Source organism: Rhinolophus sinicus, chromosome 14 (genome assembly GCF_057876585.1).
Source record: "Rhinolophus sinicus isolate RSI-liver-muscle chromosome 14, RSI-T2T, whole genome shotgun sequence".
NCBI lineage: Eukaryota > Metazoa > Chordata > Mammalia > Chiroptera > Rhinolophidae > Rhinolophus > Rhinolophus sinicus.
In genome coordinates, this window is record NC_142514.1 from 153,707,112 (window position 1) to 153,734,663 (window position 27,552).

Consider the following 27,552-nt stretch of genomic DNA (forward strand, 5'->3'; position numbering starts at 1 on the left):
TGGATACTGATTACTGATGATTAGACTTTGGTTTAACATGAGTTAATATATTAAGGGTATGACTAGACTGGCTAGGTTGTTTTGGTACCATTTCCGTTATAATTGTTTTAATACACTAAACCCCCAGGTATTATATGAGATAACTTTGTAATAGTGCTAATCATAATTGGTACCCTACAATTCGTGTATGTAACATTCTATACACAAATATGAAAAATATTTGCCAACCTAACATAAGCAGTGGTACTTGACCGCTATAAGGGACACAGATTTTTAAGAACTTACAGTCTCAGGAGGTCAGTAACAATGGTATAGTAGTCCTCCCCTTATCTATGAGGGAAATATTCCAAGTCCCCCCAGTGGATGCCTGTAACGTCAGATAGTACCAAACCCTGTATGTGCTGTTTTTTCCCATACATGTATACCTAAGATAAAGTTTATAAGTTAGGTGCAGGAAGAGATTAATAATAGAACAATTATAACCGTAATACAAGTTATGTGAATGTGGCATTATTAAGTAAACTAAGGGTTACTTGAACACTAGCATTGTGATATCGCAACAGTTGATCTGATAACAGATGGCTACTGAGTGATGTGCAGGGAGTATATACTACCACGTGCATAAGCTGGACAAAGGAATGATTCACGGCCCAGGTAGGAGGGAGCAGGATGGCGCAAGATTTCATCTTATTCAGTGTTCAATTTAAAACTTGTGAATCATTTATTCTTGGAATTTTCCATTTAATATTTTCAGACTGCAGAGTAACTGAAACCGTGGAAAGTGAAACTGGATAAGGGGGGCTGCTATACTTAATAAATTTAAATGAAATAGTCCTAGTGGCTGTCTACTACAAAGTTTTCTGAATATTTCTATAACTATGACCCTTATCCAGGCCTAAAAACCGTACTTCTTGAGGTTAACTATAGAACAACTTTGTTGTCATAATTTTTTTTTTAGTGTGTCTCAAATGTAAAAGGACAAGACTGACCTACATAGTCTTGACAGAGAAAAGATTTGCTTCCCTATAGGCTTTAAAAAAAAAAAACAGCCTTAAGATACAATTTATATACCATAAAATTGACTCTTACTAAAGTGTTCAATCCTGTGGATTCACATAGTTGTGCACTGTCACCACTATCTAAGGACTTTTAAGTTACCCAATAAAGAAATGGGTACTTAGTCTTTTGTAAGTTGAGGCACCTTCAGCCTTTTTTACAAAATATTTACATTTATTAATTGCATATTACTCGATACAACAAGTCAACACCAAAATGACTGGAAAATAATGCTTAAGAGAAAGATTTATTAAACTAATCTTTCATAAATGTTCAGATTTAATCTTGCTTCCTTGCTTTCTGGCACAATATGCGTTCCAGGTTTATCTTATATCTTCCCCCAGACAAGGAATAGGCCAACTCTGCAAGGAGCCCTGAGTCTTGAATGGAATCTGATCTCATTTTAGTCTTAGTATCTTGGGAAGTGGATTAAGCCCCACCTCATGCAAGTTGCCAATTAGTGGGAGAAGCAAATGGGATGTTTAGAACATGGTCTTGCTTCCATACATAATAGATGGAAAGGCCTATGTCTACATATTAATATACATAGATATAGATATATAGATTTTCTTTTTCCACTAAAGCCTATGTTGACAAAATACTAAAACTATCAGGACTTCAAAGCTATGTTCTTTCAAATTCTGGATGTGTGCCTACACTTTGGTAGATGTTGGAATATACAAAGCAAATCTTAACTCTCCTGTATTTACATTGCTGCAATAAAGTAAAATGGTAAGTTAGCTTGGTTTGCAGTCACCCAGAGAACCCACTCAAGCGGAGCATGTCAAGTGCCTGCCAATGTCCCTGTGCCTTGGGCAGGTATGAATGGAGAGCCTCTTAGAGCAGGAGTTTGGTAACTACCAAGATGATACCTCCTTCTGCCACCAGGGGCATGAGGCAGGTGTAGAGCTTGAATTTGGAGGTCACCCAGGTAGCATTGTCCCTGTCTCTGCCCTGTGGGAAAGGAGGTACAAAGGCAGGGAGCTGTGGCAGGAGGCACACAAGTAAGTGGTATTACAGGGCCAACAGCAGCTGCCACTCCTGACTACCAGGAACCTCTTGCTTGGGGCTGGTAGTAGGTTGTGAAAATGCCGTTAAGAGAAACAGGAAATTTGTTAGGGAGGTGGTGGTAGTTGACACATTGGTCAAGGAAAGCTAGAGGAAGTGACATTTATGCTCAAACTGCAAATGAGGAATTGACTTTGAGAAGGGTTGGGGAAAAACCTTCCAGTTATAGGGAGGAGCAAAAAGTCCTAAGCCAAGAAAAAGCTGTCAAAAGCTGAGAGTGAGGTGAGAGTGTTTTCAGATGAAGTTAGGGCTAGAAGGAGGTCAAATTTTCAACGTCTTTTAGGTTGTAAAAAACTGGTTATTTTAAGTTTAACGGAAAGCTACTGAATGGCTTTAAGCAGGGTTATTGCATGATCTGAACTACATTAAAAACAAACCAATTATAGACTTTGATACAGAAAACGAATTACCTTTTAGATTTTGAAAAGGATTCAAATGACAAAAGATGACAGAGGAGGCTGTGTCCCCTTGTGTGAGTCATAAATCAATTCTTGTCATAAATTACAGTCACCCTTAGAAAACTAGACGTGGCCTTTTCTTTGCATTACTATCCTCTGTTCTCACAAGAGAAATTTGAAAAATATCTCATTACTCGGTCCTGAAGCTTCAAAGCTTAATAGTAATTTTTTAAAGTCCTGCAAATGAATGCTTGCACAAGGGGGTGATAAATGCATCAAAAAGTACGTTCCTCAAAGTAAGGTCGGTCATTCCCAAGTCCACCCTTTACTTAAATTCCTTTTCATCCTCGGGGCTCAGCTCCCTGTAGCATGCCCTCTCCGAAAGAGGCAAGTTAGGTCGGTACAAACTAGCTGCCCATCTGCGGTCTCGCCTCAGGATTTGGAAGCAATTTCTGCAGGTTGGTTTTTTAAGCTGGCACCACCCAAAGAATAGGAAGTGCTCCCAGCAGGGTTCTTGGCCATGGGGGCCTCGAGCCTGGCAGGGTGGTAGTAGAGTCTCCATAGAAGACACGGCCCTAAAATTAGTCCCAGGCCTACGCCGGCTGAAGGAAGTGAAGCAACACTCCAATATCCTTTCTTGCACGCCCACTCTTGAAGTTCACCTAGAATTCTTCACAGACATGACGATGTAACCGCAGGTACCCTAAGAACCCGCTCACACCCAGAGGACAAGCATTTGCCAATGCGCTTGCGCCTGGGTCGGCCAGGGGCGGCGCCCGCGTGCTGACGTGATGGGAACGTGTTGACGTGTGGGAACGTGCGTACGTGACGGGCGGAGCGTAACCGTCGCCCGGCTTCGCACCTCGGCAACGGTTGCTGCTGGGTTTTTTTCCTGGGGTTACTGTTGTAAAACATCTTCGTCAAAGGCGGATTGCTGCGCTTTGGGGCTTTCTCTACCGAGGTGCGCCACACAGAGCATTTGTGAGCATCTGGTACTGGGGCGAAAATGGTAGCTGGAGGCAGGGAGAAATCAAAACGCCCGTTGGTGTCCCAACCCCTACTACTGATAGATCGACTGCCTGGTCCTTGATCTACTTCTCCACACCGGGAAATTCTTCCCTTGGCTTCCCCCCAACCCCCTCGCTCCAACTTTCTGCAAACTCAAAGAGGTAGTTTCTTAGGTGTTAAGTGTGGTTAGGTACATCGGGTAGGTATGACAGTGATTAATTTAGGGAGTTGGACTCCACTGAAATTGCATTATCCCTAGCAGGTTCTCAAAATGTCAACGGTCAAGGAGCAGCTTATTGAGAATCTAGTTGAGGATGACAAACTCTCCCAGCGGAAGATCACCATTGTTGGAGCTGGTGCTGTAGGCATGTCTTGTGCTATTTGTATCTTACTGAAGGTAAGGGGTAATACGGCCATCCTGTGGCTGAAAATCAAGTAAGCACTTTTAGGCCTTGTAGATGTTGAATTCGGGGTTGCAGGGCTAATCCCTTGACAGCAAATATGTATACTCTTCTCAGATTTTGACACAATTTAAAAAACATTTATTGGGAGTTTACCATGTGTCGGGCATTGATAGACTATTTTAAATTTATTCGTAGGTTGCACGTTTGATGGGATTATTTTGTTGAATATTATAACATTTTCTGTTGAAATGATCCATGAATTGCCTTCCTTGAAGTGCAATAGGTAAAAATCATGTTTCCCGATGGCTTATACTTTAAAATTTTTTTTAATTGTGTAAGTATTACATGCTCATTGTAAAACAAAAAATACCAAATTTAATAAAATAAAAATGGAAGTTCTTTAATTTTCCTTTGTATTTCCAGAGCATCTTTTCATGTGCTCATTGGCCATTTGTAAATCTTTGAAGAAATGTGTATTAAATCCTTTGCCCGTTTTAAAATCAGGTTATTCGTCGTTGTTCAGTTGTAGTTCTTTTTATATTCTAGATGTTAACTGTTTCCCAGATACATGATTTTCAAATATTTTCTCCCATTCTGTGGGTTTTCTTTTACTGTGTTGATTGTGTCCTTTGATGCATGGATGTTTTTTATTTTAATGTAGTTAAATTTATCATTTTTACTTTTGTTGCCTGTGCTTTGGTGTCATAGCAAAAAAAATCATTGCCAAATCCAATGTCATGAAGCTTTTCCTCTATGTTTTCTTATAAGAGTTTTATAATTGTAGATCTTACATTTAGATCTTTGACCTATTTTGAGTTAACTTTGTATATGGTGTAAGGTAAACGGTCCAACTTCATTCTTTTGTGTGTAAATATACCATTTATTGAAAAGACTGTCCTTTCCCCCATTGAATGGGCCTGGCACCCTTGTCAAAAATCATTTGACCATAAACATGAGAGTTTATTTCTAGGCTCTCTATTCTGTTCCATTGCTGTATCTGTCTGTCTTTGTTCCATTACCACACTGTTTTTGATCACTGTAGCTTTGTTTTGAAATTGGGACGCATGAAACCTCTTAAGTTTGTTATTTTTCAAGATTATTTTGGCTATTCAGAGTCCCTTGAGATTCCATGTACATTTTAGAATGTACTCTTGTATTTCTTCAAAAAAAATGCCATTGGGATTTTGATAGGGGTTGAATTACATCTGTAGATCACTTTGGGTAATATTAACATGTTAACAATAGTAAGTCTTCCAATCCGTGAACTTGGGGTGTCTTTCCATTTATTTGTGTCTTCTTTCATTTGTTTCAGCAACGTTTGGTAGTTTTCAGTGTACAAGTCTTTTGCTTCGCTAAATATTTTAAAGGTATTATTTAATCTTTATAACAACCTTAGGAGGTAGGTACTGTTATCTCCATTTATAAATGAGAATATTGAAGCACGGATGTTAAGTACGTTACCCATGGTCAAATGGCTGGTAAATTAAGGGACCAGTATTCAAACCTTGGCAATATGGACACAGATCCTGTGCTCTTAAAGATTTTACTATATTATTTGGACAATGTTTGGAAACCTGCAAAGGAAGATGACAAGAAGCAAAGCCAGTTGGTCACTCTAAGCATATTCAAAAACTGCCATTTTTATCTATTAAAAATATAACTATCCTTTGATTATAAAATAGTCATACAAAATTTTTTCTTATTCTATTAAAACTAAAATAGGAACATTTTCCAGAACATTTTATTCAGAATTTTCATGTATTTTAGGATTTGACTGATGAACTCGCCCTTGTTGATGTCGTGGAAGACAAATTGAAGGGAGAAATGATGGATCTTCAGCATGGCAGTCTTTTCTTTCATACTCCCAAGATTATCTCTGGAAAAGGTTAATTTTAGTTTTATAAAGTTATTTTCAGAGTTTTAGAAAAAGCAATGAATTTTACCAAACTGATAAATAAGAATTAAAAATAGGACCATTATCATTAGAACATATAGTTTAAAAGGTTAGTTAGTTTTATTTTTTTTTAAAGAACATTTCATTCTCGTTGGAGAAAATTTGGTGAATACACAAAAGTATAAAGAAATATTTAAATCTCTTCTAATACCATATTTCCTTTTTCTCTGTTTATTTTACATAACTGACATTATATAAATACTTTTTAAACTTACCGTCTGTCTTATAGATTGCCTGAAGGATATGCAAACTTGAATAGTTTTTAAAAATATTATTGATATATTTATCTGTACTCTTTAACCTGGTTTTCTTTTTTGTGTTTATAGAGGATCAGGTTTCAAGATATAGTGTGAGGTTATAGAACAGGAAATGGAGAGCTTGTCTCCATTATCATTAGCGTCATGTCTTGACCAACTAAGAAGCCTCAGAGAATTAGGAAAAATAATTATTTTATCATACACTAAAGTGGATAGCGCACTCTGGTAGTTTGATTCAACAGATGTAGTTGTACTAGAAGCCCTTTTATCTAACATGATTAGAACTGAAGGTGGTTACTTAATATAAATATGCTGTTAGAAAGAACCATCATAAACATTGTATATTGACCTAAAACATGTAAATGTACTTAGATTAGAAGTTCATTTACTAATTTTCTGATTGTAGGGCAAAGCCTTTTAGTGTGGCTCAGCTGATTGGAGTTTTGCAGTATCTTTTTAAAAGCACAGCAGTAGTGATCATTTCAATTTCTTTAAAATACTACAGTTAATTTAAAGATACTCATGAAGCAATTTGATCACAAAACTCTACTAAATTGTTATGGTTTTCCTTTATTTTTATGTCTCTTGCACCTAAAAGGACAACTTTTAAACAACTTGTTTTTAATGTCTTTTCAAGGCATTCAACTTAATTTTCATAGAAACAATTATTTTAAAACATTATGAGATATTTGAAATATAAATAGTTTAAGTATAATAAGCATCAGTGTATCCAACACCCAGCAAAAGAAGTGAAACATTGTCAGTTCAGTTGATACGATCTGGCTGTAACATCTGTTCATATCTCAATCCTGAATGTAGTGTTTACTGGGCATTTTTTTTCACACTTATATTTAGTGATTCACGTCATATAATTAATAGATATGACTGGCACAAATAATGTTTGGGCATAAACATTCTTGATATGCAGCACTAATGAGCAGAAGCACACACACATACTAGATCGAAGCCCACGAGTTGAGAGTGTTCAGTGTGCCTTGGCATCAGTATGGTTCACATCAGTTAATCTACTCAGTTGGTTAAGTGGAGTCAACTTAAAAGAGCTATTACTGTATTAAAATACTTTAAAAACCATTCAGCCTTTCATTTCTAGTAATATGGCAGATGCCCTATCTGGATCAATTGTTTTGCTATAAATAAGAAAAACTCCTTCATAAAATGTGAAAGAAAAAGATATCCTGAAAGAATTCATATGCTCTTAACAAAGTGAGACATTTTCATAGCAGTCAGTAGAGAGTTAAGCAGAGCACTGTAGCTAGTTTTCACTCGGTAGCAATAGCCAAACCTCGTGAATTTCAATTTTGTTTTTCGCTACCTCACAGGACTTAGGAGACTGGAGACAGCCATACTTGGGGTGTTGCATAGGAGATAATCCCATAAAGCTGGACTCCAATGGATTACACCAGAGATCAATAAACTTTTTCTAGAAAGGGTCAGATAGTTAATATTTTAGGCTTTGTGGGCTATGCGGTCACTGTCAGAACTCCTCAGCTCTGCAGGTGTAGACTGAAAGCAGCCATCGACAGTACTTAAGTAAGTGAATGTGTACTTAAGTAGGACTTTATTTACAAAAATAGTGGACGAGATTTGGCTTGCTGGCCTTAGTTTGTCAATTCCTTAATGTAAAGATGACCTAGAAATGATTTCCTTCCTACCTTTGGGGACTGCAAGTAAAATTGAGTGTCTCAGATGCTTAGTAAAGGGGGGAAATTGTTGCTAAGGATTTTGAGCTATAAGCTCTAAATAAGCTTATTTGAATTCCGAAAAATATCAAGCAGTCTTCAGATGTAAGATGACTCTTTTGACCAGCCTGGTGGCTCAGGCGGTTGGAGCTCCGTGCTCCTGACTCCGAAGGCTGCCAGTTCGATTCCCACATGGGCCAGTGGGCTCTCAACCACAAGGTTGCCAGTTCAATTCCTCGACTCCCGCAAGGGATGGTGGGCTCAGCCCCCTGCAACTAAGATTGAACCCGGCACCTTGAGCTGAGTTGCCGCTGAGCTCCCGGATGGCTCAGTTGGTTGGAGCGCGGGCTCTCAACCACAGGGATGCCAGTTCGATTCCTCGACTCCTGCAAGGGATGGTGGGCAGCGCCCCTTGCAACTAAAATTGAACACAGCACCTTGAGCTGAGCTGCAGCTGAGCTCCCAGATGGCTCAGTTGGTTGGAGCGCGTTCTCTCAACCACAAGGTTGCCGGTTCACTCCCGCAAGGGATGGTGGGCTGCGCCCCCTGCAACTAGCAACGGCAACTGGACCTGGAGCTGAGCTGCGCCCTCCACAACTAAGACTGAAAGGACAACTTGAAGCTGAATGGCGCCCTCCACAACTAAGATTGAAAGGACAACAACTTGACTTGGGAAAAAAAAAAAGTCCTGGAAGTACACACTGTTCCCCAATAAAGTCTTAAAAAAAAACAAAAAAAAACAAATATAACATACAAATATGTAAGAGAATGAAGTGAAACTCAATTAATGGATTTACTAATAGAGCAAACACATTTAAAGAGAGAAGTGGTGAGTCTAAGGCAATTACCCAGAAAATAGCAAGAAGTGGAAAATAGGACAGGTTAAGAATCTTGGAGGGTAGAGTGCTAAAGTGTAATGTACATCTAATTAGAAAAGTGAATGGGGCAGAGGATTACGATTGGGCATATTTGAGAATTGATGAAAAACATCAACCAAATTCAAGCCAAATAATTTCAAGAAGGACCACCTAGACACATTTTTGTGACATTAGAGAACAGTAAAGGCAAAGAGAAGAAAAAATGGTCACAAGACACATTACCTACAGAAAAGAGAAAGGATGACAGACTGACTTATCAATTGCAGCAGTGACAACGGATGACAATGGAATGATACTGCTAATGTGCTGAGAGAGAATGTCAGTCTAAAGTCTGTATCCTGTAAAATATCTTTCAAGAATAATGGTGAAATAGACATTTTCAAACTGAGATAGTTATCATCGGTTACAAGGTCTGAGATGCAAGGGACAGAAAGCACAGAAAATGGCAAAAATGAGGACAAATCTAAATATACATCAGTTGTATGTAAGACTACAATGTCTTAAGGGATTAAAAAAATAAACTGTGGGGCCGGCCCGGTGGCTCAGGCGGTTAGAGCTCCATGCTTCTAACTCCAAAGGCTGCCGGTTTGATTCCCACATGGCCCAGTGGGCTCTCAACCACAAAGTTGCAGTTCGACTCCTGCAAAGGATGGTGGGCTGCGCCCCCTGCAACTAGCAACGGCAACTGGACCTGGAGCTGAGCTGCGCCCTCCACAACTAAGACTGAAAAGACAACAACTTGAAGCTGAGCTGCACCCTCCACAACTAAGATTGAAAGGACAACAACTTGACTTGGAAAAAAAAGGCCTGGAAGTACACACAGTTCCCCAATAAAGTCCTGTACCCCTTCCCCAATAAAATCTTAAAAAAAAAAAAAAATAAACTGTAGCATATAAACCTGGGGGTGAGAGGTGGTAGTGCTAAATGATGTAATATTCTAAATTCCCCAATCATTAGGGAAGAGGGAAAGGCGATGATCAACTTTGGACTTTGATAAGTTACATATGCATGTTGTAAGTTCTGTGACAACCTTTAAGGAATAGGAACAGTGTGTAACCTCCACATTAGCAAAGGGAAAGAAGTAAAATTTAGAAAAACATACCCAGTGAATCAAAAAGAAGATAAGGAAAACAAATATAAGAAGAGGGACAACATATAGAACTGAGTAAGAGTGAATCAAGGATGTCAGACGCAAGTTATTAATTAACAAACCATTATATTCCTGTCAAAAACAGGCAAAAAAATTTAAAACTGATATTTACAAAATCCTCAAAAGCAGGAAGTACCTGGGAATAATTCTAATAAGACATGTCTAAGAGCTTTTAGACAGAAAATAATACAACCTCATTGAAAAATATCTAAGCGAATGAAGAAATATGCCTTGTTCATAGAAGTCTCAATATTGTAAGCTGTCCATTCTTCCCATGTTGATTATAGATTATTGGCAATCACAACAAAACAGACTTCGTTGTTGTTGTACATGGTAAACTAATTCTAAAATTCATCAGAAATTCAAAGGTCTGAGAATAGACAAGATGCTTTTATAAAACATTGTTAAAATACTTTATTTTGATACAGTTTATCATAAGTCAATAGAGTTTCCACTCTGCCCCAGATGCATCTGTGTAGTAAGAACCTGGTGCCACCCAGCTGGTGAATGTCTGAATGATGTCCCATGTCTTATCTCAGCTGGAGCGGAAACCTTCCATGTTGTTCCTGTCCATTGATTGCTTCTAAATCCAGATGACCAAATAGTCTTTTATCTAGGCCTAGGACAGTTGATTCAGGGATTCCAGGATCTGCACCCCTCTTGAACCCCTTGTAACTCATGAGCAGAATAAAGCTCCAGTGGATAGCAAACTTGCCACACTTGAGCTGAGGCATCCTCTGCTTGACCTCTGCGCTCAGCTTCACCATGGTAACAGCCTGGGCTGTGCCTGTCAACAAGACACTCTTGAACAATAAGGAGGTGGTGAGAACTTGCTTTACCAGATATCAAGACGTATTATAAAGCTACATTAACTGAGTGCAGAGACACACAAAAAATGGTTGTGTAACACTGATATTACAGGTCATTGGGAAATTTGTGGACTTACTTATAAAATTGTTTTTTGTTATGGCAATGGTTATTTTCATGGAAAGAAATAAAATTGAACTCTTACCTGATAATATACACAAAAAGTTTTCCTGCTCCAGTAAAAATTTTAATTAAAAAGACAAACTTAGAAAGATGGCACTTTTAGGCTGACATGTTTCACATTAATCTGAGAAATTATTTCTCCCTTCTATCAAGTAAAAGATCTACAAGAGGAAGCTCTCTTCTCTCTCTGCACACAGTCCACTCACTCTTGCTTAAAGAACTTGTTTGACGTTCACCTTCCATAAACTCTTACCTAACCACAGAAATCGAAAGTAATCTCTCAATCTCTTTTTTTAAGGTACGGTTGTGATTTTCACCACTCGAGAATGGTCGGTAACTTCTGAGTATAAAGGATGTGTTAGGGGCCACGGGCTTCTAAGATACTGGGGATGTCTGTTAATTTGTGTGATTTTTACCAAGTTGTTAACCTTAATATTTAAAAAATTGAACATGTATTTCTTATACATTCTTCTAAATAAATGATATAGTTCACAATAGAGCATTTGGAAAATAAGTATAGTGAGCAATGGAATGTCACTGATTATCCACAGATGTTTTACATTTTCTCATCTGTACAATAGTTAATGCAGACCTCAAGTGCCTGAAACATAGAAGGTGCTAAGATATTTATGAAAGAAAGGGAGGAAGATTAGATCAGAACCTGTTATAATGGATCTTATGATCAAATTAGGGGTATAAATATGACATAACCATGGAAAGAGAATATAAGGCACTATATATGTAAGGACTGTTTGAGAATTATAGGCAGTAATTCAGTAATGCTATAAAAATTCACTAAAGAGAATAGTATTTGGGTGTAATAATATTTCAAATAATTTGAACTGTGGAGAGGTGATTCTGGAGAAGTTACAAGGGTTTTTGTCCATTTATCCTCTAATATCCAGAATACTACATGGAAAGTCTGTTCATCTCCAAATGCCAGACATGAAGGTATATGAGCACTTTAATAACAAGGTCATACAATAGACTTTTAAAGAATTAAGGCACGATGATTATGGCAGTCTTGATGTAAATATTGTCTTTTGTTTTCCTTTTAGATTACAGTGTATCTGCAAACTCCAAATTAATTATTATCACAGCAGGTGCACGGCAGCAGAAAGGGGAAACTCGTCTTTCCCTGGTTCAACGTAATGTGAATATCATGAAATCAATCATTCCTGCCCTAGTCCATCATAGTCCTGACTGTAAGATGATTATTGTTTCAAATCCAGGTGAGTCTTTTTCTTCCCTTTAACTGCATAAGGGATGGTCTTTCCATAACATTCCTTTAAAAAAAAAAAACAACTTAATTGAGGTAACATTTATGTACAATAAGCTGCATTCATTCAAAGTATACAATATGAGTTTTTTCCAGCTTTATTGAAATAGAATTGCCACATGTAAGCTTAAGGTGTACACTGACATATTACAAAATGATTACCACTGTAGGGTTAGTTAACACCTCCGTCACCTCATAGAGTCATCCCTTGGTATTCTTGGGGGATTGGTTCCAGGACCCCCATGGATACCAAAATTCTCGGATGGTCAAGTCCCTTATATAAAATGGAGTAGTAGTTGCATATAACCTATATTTGCATATAGTCTACAGTAGGGTATGCCTACATGTTACTTCATTTGCGTGGATTCGGCATAGTGCTCAGTGTGTGGTAAACTCAAGTTTTGATTTTTGGAACTTTCTGGATTTTTTCCCCCAAATATTTTTTATATGCGTTCAGTTGATTGAATCTGCAGATACAAAACCTTTAGATACAGAAGACCAGCAGTAAGTACGATTTCTTTATAGTGGTGAGAACATTTAAAATTTATTCTCTTAGCAACTTTCAGATACGTTGTTAACTATAGTCACCAGTACTGTATATTAGATCCTGAGAATTTATGTATCTTATATCTGGAATTTTAAGTTTATCCTTTGACTGACATCTCCCCATTATCCCCCCTCCCCTGACAACCACCATTGTACTTTTTTTTTTTTAATTTTATTGGGGAATATTGGGGAGAAGTGTGTTTCTCCAGGCCCATCAGCTGCAAGTCGTCCTTCAATCTAGTTGTGGAGGGTGCAGCTCAGCTCCAGGTCCAGTCGCCGTTTTTCAGCCTTTAGTTGCAGGGGGCGCAGCCCACCATCCCATGAGGGAATTGAACTGGCAACCTTGTTGTTGAGAGCTCGCGCACTAACCAACTGAGCCATCCGGCCACCCCACCATTGTACTCTGTTTCTATGAATTCAGTTTTTTTAGATTCCATATGTAAGTGACATCATACAATATTTGTCTTTCTCTGTCAGACTTATTTCATAGCAAAATGTCTTCAAGGTCCATCCATGTTGTCACAAATGGCAGGATTTCCTTCTTTTTTGTAGCTAAATATTACATTGTGTGTATATATACTCGTATACCCAGAAGCGGGATTACTGGGTAATGTGGTAGCTCTATTCTTAATTTTTTGAGGAACCTCCATGCTGTTTTCCATAGTGGCTGCACCAGTTTACATTCCCACCAACAGTGCACAAGGGTTCCCTTTCCTCCACATCCTCACCAAATACCCCTAAATATTTCATATTTTTTATGTTATTATGAAAGGAGTTGTTATTTACATTTCATTTCAATTGTTTATTGTTAGTGTATAGAAATACTATTGGTTTTTACATATTGAGCTTGTATTTTGAAACATTGCTAAATTCACTTATTAAGTCTAGTAAATCTCTTTAAATTCTTAGGTCTTTACATCATTATGTTATCTGTAAACACGGTTTAACTAGTTTTAATTCTTCCTTTCCAATTTGAATACCTTTTTATTTTCTTGCCTCATTTCACAGGTTAGGACTTTCAGTACAATAGTGAATAGAGGTAGTAATGAGAGACAAATCTGAATCACCCTGGAGGCTCATTTTCTCCCTCCTTTGGTAGCTTATCAAAGCCAGCATGTGGAGAGACAGCAAGGTCTGAAGCTGATGTTAGCATTCCTGGCATGCAAGGTGCTTTCCAGGGCCCTCCGTAGGTAGACCTTGGCTCTGAAAATGCATACTCCTTACCATTGTTCATGGACCCAGCTATCCTCTAATAAATTTTTTGTTACTTAAGGAAACTAGGGGTTCCCTTCCCCCTCCAAAGCTAACATATAGCTATGTAACACAGTGTGGTGGTGGGGCTCATTCTTGTACTGGGAAGAGTTTCAAGAGAACATCCTGCTTGCCCGCCAAGGGAGGCTACTTCGTACTTGGCCATTTGGTATGTAGAAGATCTGTGCCTAACCTATGCTGTAGCGTAATGAGAGTTCAGTGTGCATAGTATGGCGCCCTACTTCTCTGCTTCTAAGATTTCCCCCAATAAACACTACATGATACTCTGGTATTACTAGCTTGTGTCCATGATACCCTCACACAAGTGCTGACAGTGACATGCTTGCCTATTTCCTTATCTTACGGGGAAGGCATTCAGTCTTTCATCATTGAGTATGATGTTTAATGTGTGTTTTTCTAGAAATTCCCTTCTCCTCATAATTGTGGAGAGTTTTTAAAATCATGTATGGGTGTTAAATTTTGTCAAATGCTTTTTTCTGCATCTATTGACCCCTTTATCATTATATAAAGTCTTTGTCTTTAGGAATAATTTTAAAGTCTGTTTTTTAATTGTGGCAAAATTACATGATATGAAATGTACCATTTTAACCATTTTAAAGTGTGTAATCCAGTGGCATTAAGTATATTTTATTTTGTTCAACCACTACCACTGTGTAGAGCCCAGATTTTTCATCACCCCAAATGGAAACTCTGTACCCATTAAAAAGTCACTTCACATTAACTCCTCTCTTCATTCCCTGGCAATCCCCCTTTTTTTGCTTTCTGTGTCTATGGATTTGCCTAATCTGGGTATTTAATATAAATGGGGTTATACAATATTTGTGTCTGGCTTCTTTCACTTAATAATGTTTTCAAGGTTCATCCATATTGCAGCATGCATTAGTACTTCATTCCTTTTTGTGATTGAATAATATTACACTGTATAGATATACCATATTTCATTTACCATTCAGCAGTTGATGGACATTTGAGTTGTTTCTACCTTTTGGCTATTGTGGATAATGCTGCTGTGAGCATTTATGTACAAATTTTTGTTTGACCACCTGTTTTCAATTCTTTTGGGTATATACCTAGGAGTAGAAATACTGAGTTATATGGCAATTTTATGTTTGATTAGTGAGTAACTGCCAAACTGCTTTCCACAGTGGCTGTACTATTTTACATTCCCACCAGCAGTTATAAATGTTCCAGTTCTTCCCACCAATACTCATGTTATTTTCCACATTTTTATTTGAACTATTCTAGTGGATGTGAAGTGACATCTTATTGTGGTTTTAATTTGCATTTCCCTAGTGCTTAATTGCATTGCATATCTTTTCAATGCTGTTGGCCATTTGTATATCTTCTTTGGAGAAATGTCTATTCAAGTTCTTTGCTTATTTTTAATTAGGTTGTTTGTCTTTTGGTCATTGAGTAATAAGAGTTCTTTATATATTCTGGGTACAAAACAGTTATCAGATACATGATTTACAAATATACTCTCCCATTTTGTGGGTTGTCTTTTAACTCTCTTGATAGTGTACTTTGATGCCCCAAAATGTTTAATTTTAATGAAGTCCAATTTATCTGTTTTTTCTTTTGTTACTTGTAATTTTGGTATCATACCTAAGAAATCATTGCCAAATCCCAGGTTATGAAGATTTACCTTTATGTTTCCGGCTCTCATATTTAGAACTTTGATCCATTTTGAATTAACTTTGTATATGGCATGAGGTCAAGCTTCATTCTTTCGCATGTGGATAGCCATTTGTCCCAACAACATTTGTTGAAGAGATTATTCTTTCTCCAATGAATGGTCTTATCACCCTTGTCTAAAAATCAATTGATCATAGATTAGTGAGTTTATTTCTGGTCCTTCAGTTCTAATCCATTGATTGATATGTCTGTTCTTATGCCAATATCATTCTGTTTTGATGACTGGAAGTCATCAAAACTATGACTCCAGCTATGGAGTCAGTTTTGAAATCAGGAAGTATGAGTCCTTCAGCTTTATTCTTCTCTTTAAAGATTGTTTTCACTCAGGTCCCCTTGTGATTTTGAATGTATTTTAGGACTGGTTTTTCTAGTTCTGCAAAAAAAAAAAAAAGGCCTTTGGAATTTTGATAGGAATTGAATCAAATCTGTAAATCACTTTGGGGAGTATTGCCATATTAACAATTGTAATTTTTCTAACCCATAAACATGGGATGTGTTTCCATTTCTTTATGTCTTCTTTAAACTTTTTTGGCAATGTTTTGTTGTTTTCAGTGTACAAGTCTTTCACTTCCTTGGTTAAATTTATTCCTAAGTGTTTTATTATTTTCAATACTATAAATTGAATTTTCTTGTTTTCCTTTTTGGATTGTTCATTGATAGTGTATAGAAATATAGCTAATTTTTTTTAAAATAATACATTTTATTTAACCCATAAAGACACAAATAAGTTGTAAAAGTAAAAGGATGGAAAAAGATAATTCACACACACATAGGAACCAAAATAAAGCTGGAATCACTATGCTGATTATCAGAGCAATTAGACTTCAACACAAAAATTATTATTAGAGGCAAAAAAGAATAATATATAATGATAAAAGAGTTAATAGGTACAGAAATAGCATTCAACAAAATTCAACACCCAATCATGATTTTTAAAAAGAATCTCTCAGTAAACTATGCATAGAAGAAAATTTTTTCAACCTGATAAAAGATATTTATGAAAAACCCACGGCTAGCATCATACTCAGTGGTGAAAGACTGAAAGGTTTCTCCCCCCCAAGATCAGGTAAGACAAAGATGCCAGATTTCACCACTTGTATTCACATCATTCTGGAAGTTGTAGCCAGAGTCATTGAACAAAGATTTACCAGACAAATCCTTTAAATCAACTACTTAAAAAAAATATGTGTAAAGAGGTAAAGCAAACCATGTATGAAGAAGTAAAGGAAATGTGAGACTGATGTCTTGCCAAATAGTGAATATTATTAGTAAATACATAGATAGAAATTATAAAAAGGAACTAAATAGAAATTCTTACGTTGAAAAGTTAAGTGAAATGAAAATTTAGTAGAGGGTTTCAAGAGCAAATTCAGAAGGCAGAAGAAAGAATCAGTGGACTTGAAGATTGGTTAGTTGTATAATATTTGGGCTTCCTTAGGGATAGTTTCTACTGCTTTGCTTCCATTGTATGGTCCATACTTTCTTGTTTTGTTTCATGTCTCATAATTTTTTGTTGAAAACTAGACATTTAAAAAATTATAATATGAAAACTGTAAGAAATCAAATTCTTCCCTCCCAGGGTTTATTTTTGTTGATGCTTGTTGTAATTGTTTGTTTTGTGACTTTTATGAACTAATTCTGTAAAATCTGTGTTCTTTGTTGTGCATGGCCACAGATATCTTTGTTTTCTGTTTGTTTAGTGATCAGCTAGTGATTGAACAGAATTTGCCTTAAATGTTGAACGAAAAAGTATCTCCTAGTCTTTGCTGGGGGGCTCTATGTGCATGTTGGGGCATGCCTTCAACACTCAGCCAGTTTACAACTGTGCCTTACCCTTCATTTCCTGCTTGTACAGCACCTCAAGGTCAGACAGAGCTAGAGCTTAGGATCCTCTCATGTTTCACCCAAGCATGCACACACCTGCATACAACCCTGGGGATGCATGTGGCCTTATTCTAGGTAGGAGATGCTGATAGTTTAGGTGAAGATGTGGTGATGGAAAGGAAAATGTAGGTGGAGGTGGCTGGTTAGCTCAGTTGGTTAGAGCGTGATGCTCTTAACAACAAGGTTGCAGGTTCGATCCCCACATGGACCACTGAGAGCTGTGCCCTCCACAACTAGACTGAAACAACTACTTGTCTTGGAGCTGATGGGTCCCAGAAATACACACTAAAAATAAATAAAAGTGTTTTAAAAAAAAGGAAAATGTAGGCAATCTGAGAGGTAGAATTAACTGACTGATTATTAAATATTCAGATAAGCACATACATTATCTCAAGTGAGAATTTGTTTTAAAATTCTGATAGTGAATAATTTAGCCTTTTAAAACCTATGTGAGAGATTATCCATATTTCTTTGCTGATTTGCTTCACTTTGAACTCTGTAATGAATCTGTATTTGACTGTAGAAAATTGAACTATTCAGAAAAGTAAATTGTAAAAGGAAGTTACTATAAATCATTTTCTTACAAGAGATTGTTCTTCCTAGTGGATATTTTGACGTATGTGGTCTGGAAGCTAAGTGGTTTACCTGCCACTCGTGTAATTGGAAGTGGTTGTAATCTAGACTCTGCACGTTTCCGTTACCTAATTGGAGAGAAGTTGGGTGTCCATCCCGTTAGCTGCCATGGTTGGATTGTTGGAGAACATGGTGATTCTAGCGGTAAGTATAAACCTAGTATCATTATGTAATCACACTTCTTATCTGTAATGATGCTTATTTTCTTTGAAGTCTATTCTTTTTTATATTAATATAGCTGTGCAACTTTTGTTTTATTGGTATTTCCCCAGTATATCTATGCTTTTCTATTCCTTTACTTTCAGTCTTTTGCATCATAAAATTGTGCATAGAGCATATAGCTGTTTTAAAAGTCAATGAGTGTTTCTTTTATCTGGAGCACTTCCATTTATTGTTATTTTTAAAATAACGTTATTAAGATATAATTCATATACTATAAAATTCACCCATTTAAAGTGTATAAGTCACTGGCTTTTAGTATATTCACAGAGTTGTGCAGTCATCACCACCATCTAATTAAAGAACATTTTCATCACTCCAAAAAGAAACTCCTACTTCTGCACTCACCCCCACCCTAACCCCAAGTAACTGCTACTTTCTGACTCTATAGATTTATTTATTCTAGACTTTCATATAAATAAATTTCTATAATATCTAATTTAAACTATTACTTAGACCATACCAACCTTTTTCTTTTCTGAACTTAAACATTTAAGCTCTGCTGCACAATTAGAACTTTATACTTCTTACGGTGTTCTCTAATTGTGTCATATGTATAAATCTTATTTCCGTAGTGGCAATAAACTCACTGAGAATAGGGACCGTTTCGTCATTCAGTCATTCATTTGTATATTCAAAATATTTAATGAGCCTTTCTCTTTCCTTTATACTACACAAGTCATAGTATAATAAATACTTTAGATTTGATTTGGACAAATACTTCTTTGATTAGTGCCTTAGTTTGACCCTGTTGGCTTCCTGAAAGTCATTAAAAAGAATTTCCCCAAATATGTTTTAATTTCTCACATTTAGTATTCTATTGTTTTATTTTAAAACAAAGCAGTGTATTCTGATTAGTATTGATTTGAATATATCTAGTATTCTATTTAGTGAGATTTTTGTTTCTTTTCTCTTTTTCTGCTTTTTGTTGGATTGATTAAACTTTCTTTAATTTCCTCCATTACTTTGGATGATACGCTCACTTTGTAAGAGGTTACCTATAAATTTTTAGCATTCATACTTGACTTCAAAGTAATTAGTGTCTTCGGTGGCCAAGACATGGAAATAACTGAAGTGTCCTTCAATAGATGATTGTATAAAGAAGATATGGTACATATATACAATGGAATATTACTCAGCCATAAGAAAAAAATGAAATATTGTCATTTGCAGTGACATGGATGGATCTTGAGAATATCATGCTATGCAAAATAAGTCAGACAGAAAAAGTCAAGAACCATATGTTTAACTCATTATGCGGGATGTAAAACTGAAAGCAACAAATATACAAGACAAATAAACAAGCAAAAACTCATAGACAGCAGTTCAGTGGTTACCAGAGGGAATGGGGAAGAGAGCGAGGTAGAAAAGGGTACAGGGGGTCAAGTATATGGTGATGGAAGGAGGTTTGACTTTGGGTGGTGAACACACAATGCGATATACAGATGATGTACTATAGAATTGTACACTTGAAACCTATATAATTTTAACCAATGTCACCCCAATAAATTTAATTAAAAATTATTAGGGTCTTTTTTCTTCTTTGGAACACAAAGACCTTGGAATGCTTTAAATTTAATCACTCTCTTTCTATCATATATGTAATTATTAACCACTTTTCTGGTTCATCCTGTTTTTATATTCCCAAACTGGTTATAATTATTATTATTTGAATACTCAATAGCTGTTTTTATTTATGAACATGTTTGCCGATTTTATTGCTTGTCTTATTTCCTGTATCTAACTCCTTCAGTTTTTTCTTCCTGAAGTATATCATTTCAGTGTTGTTTATGGGAAGGTGTTTTAGTTTCACCTCATTCTTGAGTGACTGTTTAACTGGATATAAGATTGATTCTAGATTGACAGTTATTTTATCTTTTTTCAACCATTCTTTTCTTTGTGGATTCTGTTCTTGTACCTTGCTTTAAAATGCCTTGTGTACCACATAATTATAAATAAATCCTACTACATGTTTTTCTAACACTTATAATTTTATTTTTTATATTTCCCTTTTTTGTCCATTTGAAACTTATTTTTATATATGGTAATAGGTAGTAACCTAACTTTATTAAAAAAATTACTAAACTAGAACAACTGATGCAGTACTAAGAAGAAGCATTCATTCTAAGATATATTTCTTTTTAGTGCCCTTATGGAGTGGGGTGAATGTTGCTGGTGTTGCTCTGAAGACTCTAGATCCTAACTTAGGAACTGATTCAGACACAGACCAATGGAAAAATATCCACAGACAAGTTGTTGAAAGGTAATAGTACTAATTCAATTTCTTAATGTTCTTTTTTTTTTTTTTTTTTGTAGCTTTATCTTAATGTTCTTATAATCAGTCTTAGGAACAAATTTCACAGGCAAAAATATATAGTTGATCTATGCTTTTTGTGATTTAAATAACTCTACCTGCCTGAAAATCCTCGAATTTAGACTTCTATTTTGCAGAGCTTAATTTGGGGAACATTTTTCAAAAAGAAAATGGACTTCACGAGAACTATGTGTTTGAGGGTAATTTAGCAAGTGGTTATGAGCATGGACTTCGGAATCAGGTTGCCCAGGTTTGGAACATGGTTCCACCATTTATTAGAGGTGTGATATTGGGACGTTATTTATGTAAAAAGCTCAGTTTCCAACTCTTTAAAATGGGGATAATAATAGAGCCTACCTTAGAGGGCTGTTATGAAGAGTGAGTTAATACATGTAAAATGCTTAGAACAGCGCCTAGAACTTAAATGTTCATCAAATGGTTTGATGAAAAAAACAAGAAGCTGATGCAGATCATCAGATGGTAACTAGGTTTCCCTTATAAATGAAGTGTCTTCACTCCGTGTGCATCAGCCTTGACAGCACACACGATGCTCCTTCGTGCTTCAGTCAAGTTACATGCTAGTAGAAGTTACAGAACTAAAAAGTCACTTTTGGATATTCTAAACTGGAATATTAAATTTATAAAAGCTCAAGCTTAGTGTAGTGTATTTATGATAACAACTCTGCAGACGTGTGAGAATTAGGGCAGACACTGAAAAGGCACACAATATAACAAGGTGATAATGAGTAAGTTTTCATTTTCTAAGTGCCTTCTTGTTATATATCAATCGCCAGTTGCCTCCAGGCTACAAGCCTGTACAGCATGGTACTATACAAATGAACATGAGATCAAATCAAGCACAAGAGAAAATGATGCAATCAAGAGACGTGAATATAAGATGTATGAGGCACTGCTGGCATCACATGGCATATTGTTTTACAGCAAACTTTTTTTGTTAAATAAGTAGAAAGAGTACACTCTAAAATAATGACAAAAAGAATAGGAAATACATAAACTAGTAACATAGTCATTTATTATCATTATCAATTTTTATGTACTAAACATAATTGTATGTGCTACACTGTTTTACAACTGCATGTGCTGAGGTGGTCCATTGACACATCAGTCTTACCTTTTGCAACCAAGTGTGTCCCAGCGTCTTGAAACTGTGCATAGGTGGTTGCAGGACCACCGGATACAAATAATGATGCTGTACATTTTGTGTTTCCTGGATCCTTTTCTCAAAACTAAATAAACTCAGTGCTATGTTAAAACCTCTTTGTCCTTTGAGTTTGACTGTCAGTCTAATCCTGAGATCTTTGTTGGTGGCAGTGCAAAAATATAATACATATTTATTATAGAAAACAAAATTCAAGAAAGCATAAAGAAGATAATCTCACCCATTAGCCTGTCACTCAAAAATAGTGTTAATAACTTGGTGGATTGATGCAGTTCTAAAGTTCCTATAAAAATGTATTATATTTTTTTACAAGACTAAGATAAGAAATTGCACGTTTAGGACTGTGCTATTTCCTTTGAAAATGTATCATGAACATTTTCCTGTATTTCCATATATTATTGATGTAATGATATATTCTTAGGAAAAAAATATCTGCACATGGCTTAAATTATATACATTGTACCCTAGTAACAATTTTAAGTGGTTAGCAAGATGTATATACTAACTTTAAAGGTGATCAGATTCTATGTTTGGATATTTAAGCAACAATACAAAAAGTTTAAAACTAGTTTCATCTTGAGTGTTGGATATGCCCTAGTATTCTACCTTTATTATAAAAGAAGGATGAATTATTACTTAAAGTGAATAATGAAGTTCATGAGAGTAGTATAGAAACCTGTTTTACCTATTCATAACTAATTTCTAGAAGAAATCTCTGAAAAAATTTTAATAGAGTGGTATTGACATGTAGGTGGTTTCAAAATGAATGCTTGAAAAATACTGTTTTCTCTAAGTGGACTTCTCGTTCATTTGATTGTCTTACTTTCTACAACTGCAGTGCCTATGAGGTTATCAAGATGAAGGGCTATACTTCTTGGGCTGTTGGCCTATCTGTGACAGATCTGGTAGGATCAATTTTGAAAAATCTTAGGAAAGTGCATCCAGTTTCCACTCTGGTTAAGGTAGGCTTAAACTGAATCTTCATTTATCATCTTTCCCTTAGTATTTGCTGAGTCCTTACTATGCACCAGGCATTAGGCAAGTTAGTGAGGTTATAATGGGGAACAAAATAGACAGACTCTGACCCCCTAGAATTTAATGAAAGAAATTGACTTAATAAGACTATTACAAAAGAAAATATATAATAAATTTTAAGTGCTGTGATGAAAAACTAAAAAGTGCTACTCTGGGAAGAAGGGGGCATGGGTGGTGGGTAGGGAAGTCTTCCCAAGGAAGTAAAGTGTGACCTAATCTGAGTAATGAGTAGGAGTGCATTTGAAAGGCTGGACTAACATTCCAAGCAGCAGGAACACACGTGCAGAGGATCTGAGGTAGATACAAGTAGAGAACACTTGACGATCTGAAAAAAAGGTTAGCTGTTGCAAGGCAGAGAGCAAAGGGAGCAAAGGGAAGTTCATGGTGAAGCTGGAGAAGCAAGCAGGTCAGGCCACCGAAAGGAAGAGTGTAGGCTGAGGGGATGGCGGCAGGGGATGGTGGTCAGCACATAGGGACAGGCCAAGCCAGGCCGAGGGGCCCAGGGGCCTTGTTTTCCAGCCTACCCAGCAGCCCCCAAATGGCATGATGGAATGAACAGGCATTCTTCAGTTCTAGTCTGAGGAGCTCCTTCCAGAAGGAAGAGAGACAGAGAAAGTAGAGGGAAACCAATTACCAAAACACTGGCAGGGAAGCAGAGGGCTTTCTTCCCCTGCCACAGTGGCCTTGGTCCTGATGCCACCCAACCCCTGGAAGCTCATGTTAAAGCTTCAAAAGTTACACAGAGGTGGCAACAGAATGACCAAGCACAGGAAAAGGACGGGAAGGTGAGTTAACTGGAGCTGGAGCCTGGCTGGGAGTGGAATGTGGGCTGACAGTCTGGTGCAGCAGTGGCTTTCCATGACGAGGCGCAGACCAGGTTAGAGTGAGGAAGGAAGACGTGTGACTGGTGTAATGGAGCTCAAAGTGGCTCCAAAATGAGGGAGCTGGTCTTCAGTCGGGCAGGTGGCCAGCGTCCCTTTGTGGGTGACTAGGGAGCGAGACAGAATCAAGGGGTACACCCTGAGCTCCTCAGGAGAGCCCCAGAAATGGTGAGAGGAGGGGGAAACTGGGCTGAGTAATGCCTGTGGGCTGGGAGCTATCATGGGAGCTGGGAGTCACCCCTCCAGAGTCAAGGGACCTCTCCATTCCATGAATGCTAGTTCCTGGTAACTTTATAATCAGACCGGGAGGAAGAACAAGATCTTCCCATCGCCTCCTCCAACCCTAGACTCACCCCCAAGGCGTGGGGAAGGAAAGACCAATGAGTGGTGAGAGGGGGGAGGCATGAGGAGTGCACTGGGGACAGGAGGAGGCAGAGGCTTGTGTCTGGGCACACGGGCAGTGTGTGGGTTGCCCAGGTTTTCATGGTCTCTGGCAGCTGCTGCTGAGGCCCTGGATTCAGCTGCGGGAGTGGAGGGAACATTAGAGCTGTTGGCTGGAAGTTCAGTGGGCCTGTCTATCGTGGGAGGTCGAGGATAGAAGTCAGGTGGGGTGGTGGACAGAAGTCGCCAGGAAGACAGGGGTGTATTCCACTGGCAACTGGTGGGGGCCTTCCTGCGCATGAGAGAAGACCCATACCCATAGGAGGCCTCACCTCTGGAGGCTTGAGATGCCACCTGTAACATCTGTTGTCCAAACTCAGTGGTGCCCTCTGACGTAAAGGTCAACTTATCTCAAGCACAGCCTTTCTAGCCACTTCCTGCTTCCGACTTGACTATTACCTTGATGTATTTAAACATGGACTGCTTGACTTCACAGTTCTTCAGCAGATAAAATGATCTGAAGGCCTGCATGGCATCCCTTCCCTTGGACAGGAGAACGGCCCAGTACGGGGTAGAGTAGACAGGGCCTTTCTTGGGCCCTTTGAGGCTTCTGGCACGTTATTCATGTCACGGAACATAAGTTCCACGTGGTCCTAGGACACTAGATGCTCTTGGTATTGTTGACGATCACTCCACCACTTTCCGAGCGATTCATTCGTACTCCATAGCCTCCCAGGGTACTCTTATTCTGAAGCTCTCTTGCATAGCTGCGTTTCCATATCAGGTTACTAAATAATAACCCAATTTTGCCTTTTAGGGCTTATATGGAATAAAAGAAGAAATCTTTCTCAGTATCCCTTGTATCTTGGGGCAAAATGGTGTCTCAGATATTGTGAAAGTTCATTTGAATAATGAGGAGCAGGCCCTTTTCACGAAGAGTGCTGACACACTTTGGAATGTCCAAAAAGACCTGGTATTTTAAAGTCTTCTAATGTTCCAGTGTTTTATAGAACAGAAGATAACATACTGTATATTTTACATTTTGAAAGCATTTTAATCTGATCTGTAAAAAAATAAAGAAAACATTGAAGACCTATAGTGTAACTCCAGTCTCTCAAGGCTAGAAAAAGGAAATAGTAAAGACATTTCTCCTCTTTATGAATCTCTTATAGTTCTATTCTAATGATACCCAACTTGTACAGATATGTTACACTTCTGAGGGATGTCATATATATGAGTTGCCTTCAGGTTTAGTAGAATATGTATAACAATCCATTGTAATATAGAACTTATGATTCTTCTCATAAAACAACAAGCAGTTTTTCTAGTATTGACATTTCATCTTGTGATTTCTTTAGGGCACCAACATATTCACTTTATATGTCTATGTGTAATCTTTATCAAATACTTTTTTTTTTTTTTTTTTAAGATTTTATTGGGGAAGGGGAACAGGACTTTATTGGCGAACAGTGTACTTCCAGGCCTTTTTTCCAAGTCAAGTTGTTGTCCTTTCAGTCTTAGTTGTGGAGGGCGCAGCTCAGCTCCAGGTCCAGTTGCCATTTCTAGTTGCAGGGGGCACAGCCCACCATTCCTTGCAGGAGTTGAAGAGTTGAATCAGAAATCTTGTGGTTGAGAGCCCACACTCCAAACAACTGAGCCATCCAGGAGCTCAGTGGCAGCTCAGCTCAAGGTGCCGTGTTCAATCTTAGTTGCAGGGGGCACAGCCCACCATCCCTTGCGGGACTTGAGGAATTGAACTGGCAATCTTGTGGTTGAGAGACCACTGGCCCATGTGGGAATCGAACCAGCAGCCTTCGGAGTTAGGAGCATGGAGCTCCAACCACCTGAGCCACTTGGCCAGCCCCCCCAACTAATTGATTATTGATGAATGCTTGTTCATGTTGCGACCTGCACAACACAAGCCGTGGGAAGGCAAGGGAGGCGGCGAGGGTTAAACTATAATAAAGAGACAGAGACTCATATACAGTTAAATCACAGAGGACCAAGGGACTCGCAGCCTCAAGAGACTGGAGCCCCGAATCGGGTCACTGACAGTATTTATTGATTACAAACAATGAACATCACATGATTAGAGGCAGGGTCTGTGAAACTCTTACACCATTTCAAAAAAATGATTTCAATACCCAATTATTTGTCCCAAAGCAGCCGAAGCATGTCGTCCCAAGATGACGAAGGTGCAGTGTGCACCACCCTGGGGGAGAGAGTCTCTCGCAGTGAAACTGTCCTATGAGCTGAGCAGAAAGAGCTTGATCTTATCGCTCTAATGGGCCTCTCTCACAATAAGGTGAGAGGGAGTAGCAGAGGCAAGCAGCAGCTTCCCACAAGAACAAGAGGAAGGAGGGGCAAGGCTGTCTCCTATTATTTCTTATAACAGCTCATTGGGGTCTCAACGAGGTCCCGTCTGGCTTGAGTTGTCCCTCCCACGAGGAATCTTACTCGTCGTTGACCACAGACCCTTCTCTTGAAGACCAAATGGAGAGACTCAAGATATTATAAACTCAACCCCAGAGAGGCATAATCCCACAACTTCTTTCCTTAGGGAAAGGTTGGGGGGGACAAACAGCTAGGCTGCTGTGTGACCACAGTTCACAGTCAATTGGTAGCTCCCTCTTGGTGCCCAGGGTAGAAGTGCACGTGCTGCTTTTGATTTACATATACAAATACATATACTTGTATATACACACAAATATATATACATACATACAGGTATATACATATATATATTATATATACATATATAATACAATAAATATTATAATACAATAAATATAATCATTCCATGATTCCACAAATAATTTAAGGGAGTTATGGGAAACATAAATAAATTGTCAGATGTGTATTATGTATTACAATTCATAAATGAGTTAGAAAACAATTAGGTAGAATGTGGTGGGAGAAGAGAGGTAGAAACCTTCATTTATACCAGACTAAGGGAAGATAGGGGAACTTTGGATCTACACTTAAGGACTTCATAAGTAATGAATTGAGCTTTCTCTTCTTGTAGAAATGGTTATCAGCACTGCACTGATCCAATTCTTAGGGTTTCATCTTATTTAAAAATCTCTGTTGCATAGAGGAGTTTAAAAATTTTATTTTTTCTACTTCAGCTCACATTTGTGGGTGGTAAAAAGTGAAAAATTCCCAATCAAGTGTCAAGCCCTAATTGGATACATCTAGACATGGTTTGGTTAGAAATAAATGTACTTGGGCTCTCCGCTGGATGCGTTCTGGGAACAATTTTGATAGCTGAGGCCCACTATTTCAATGTGCCTGCTGTACCTCCAGTGCTTGGAGTCCGAAGAGCCTCTGAAGCCCGCCAAACACAGAAACCGCCCCTGCGGCTGGCGCG

At 37.8% G+C, this 27,552-nt stretch overlaps 1 protein-coding gene and 2 pseudogenes across 2 annotated transcripts; 1 reads left to right on the forward strand and 2 right to left on the reverse strand.

The window, feature by feature from the left end:
* The first annotated feature begins 28 nt into the window (after positions 1-28).
* LOC109436413 (L-lactate dehydrogenase C chain) lies at positions 29-25,575 on the forward strand. 2 transcript variants are annotated; one of them, XM_088791689.1, is made up of 8 exons: positions 29-3,503; positions 3,793-3,927; positions 5,702-5,819; positions 11,922-12,095; positions 18,143-18,316; positions 20,537-20,654; positions 22,724-22,847; positions 25,000-25,575. In XM_088791689.1, exons 2-8 carry the CDS (start codon positions 3,802-3,804, stop codon positions 25,162-25,164), a joined length of 999 nt encoding a protein of 332 aa, XP_088647815.1. In that variant the 5' UTR covers positions 29-3,503; positions 3,793-3,801; the 3' UTR covers positions 25,165-25,575. The 2 variants fall into 2 exon arrangements, with proteins under 2 accessions (XP_088647815.1, XP_088647816.1); XM_088791690.1 differs by having other exon boundaries at positions 29-3,483.
* On the reverse strand, positions 9,908-11,843 carry LOC141572496 (mitochondrial import receptor subunit TOM7 homolog pseudogene; annotated as a pseudogene).
* Positions 22,865-24,940, reverse strand: LOC109436398 (WW domain-binding protein 2 pseudogene; annotated as a pseudogene).
* Positions 25,576-27,552: the final 1,977 nt, after the last annotated feature.

Coding starts and splice junctions, on each gene's coding strand:
- LOC109436413 (XM_088791689.1), top strand. CDS start 3,802: ATGTCAACGGTCAAGGAGCAGCTTATTGAGAATCTAGTTGAGGATGAC. Junction 12,096..18,142: donor GATTATTGTTTCAAATCCAG/GTGAGTCTTTTT, acceptor TGTTCTTCCTAG/TGGATATTTTGACGTATGTG. Junction 18,317..20,536: donor AGAACATGGTGATTCTAGCG/GTAAGTATAAAC, acceptor ATTTCTTTTTAG/TGCCCTTATGGAGTGGGGTG.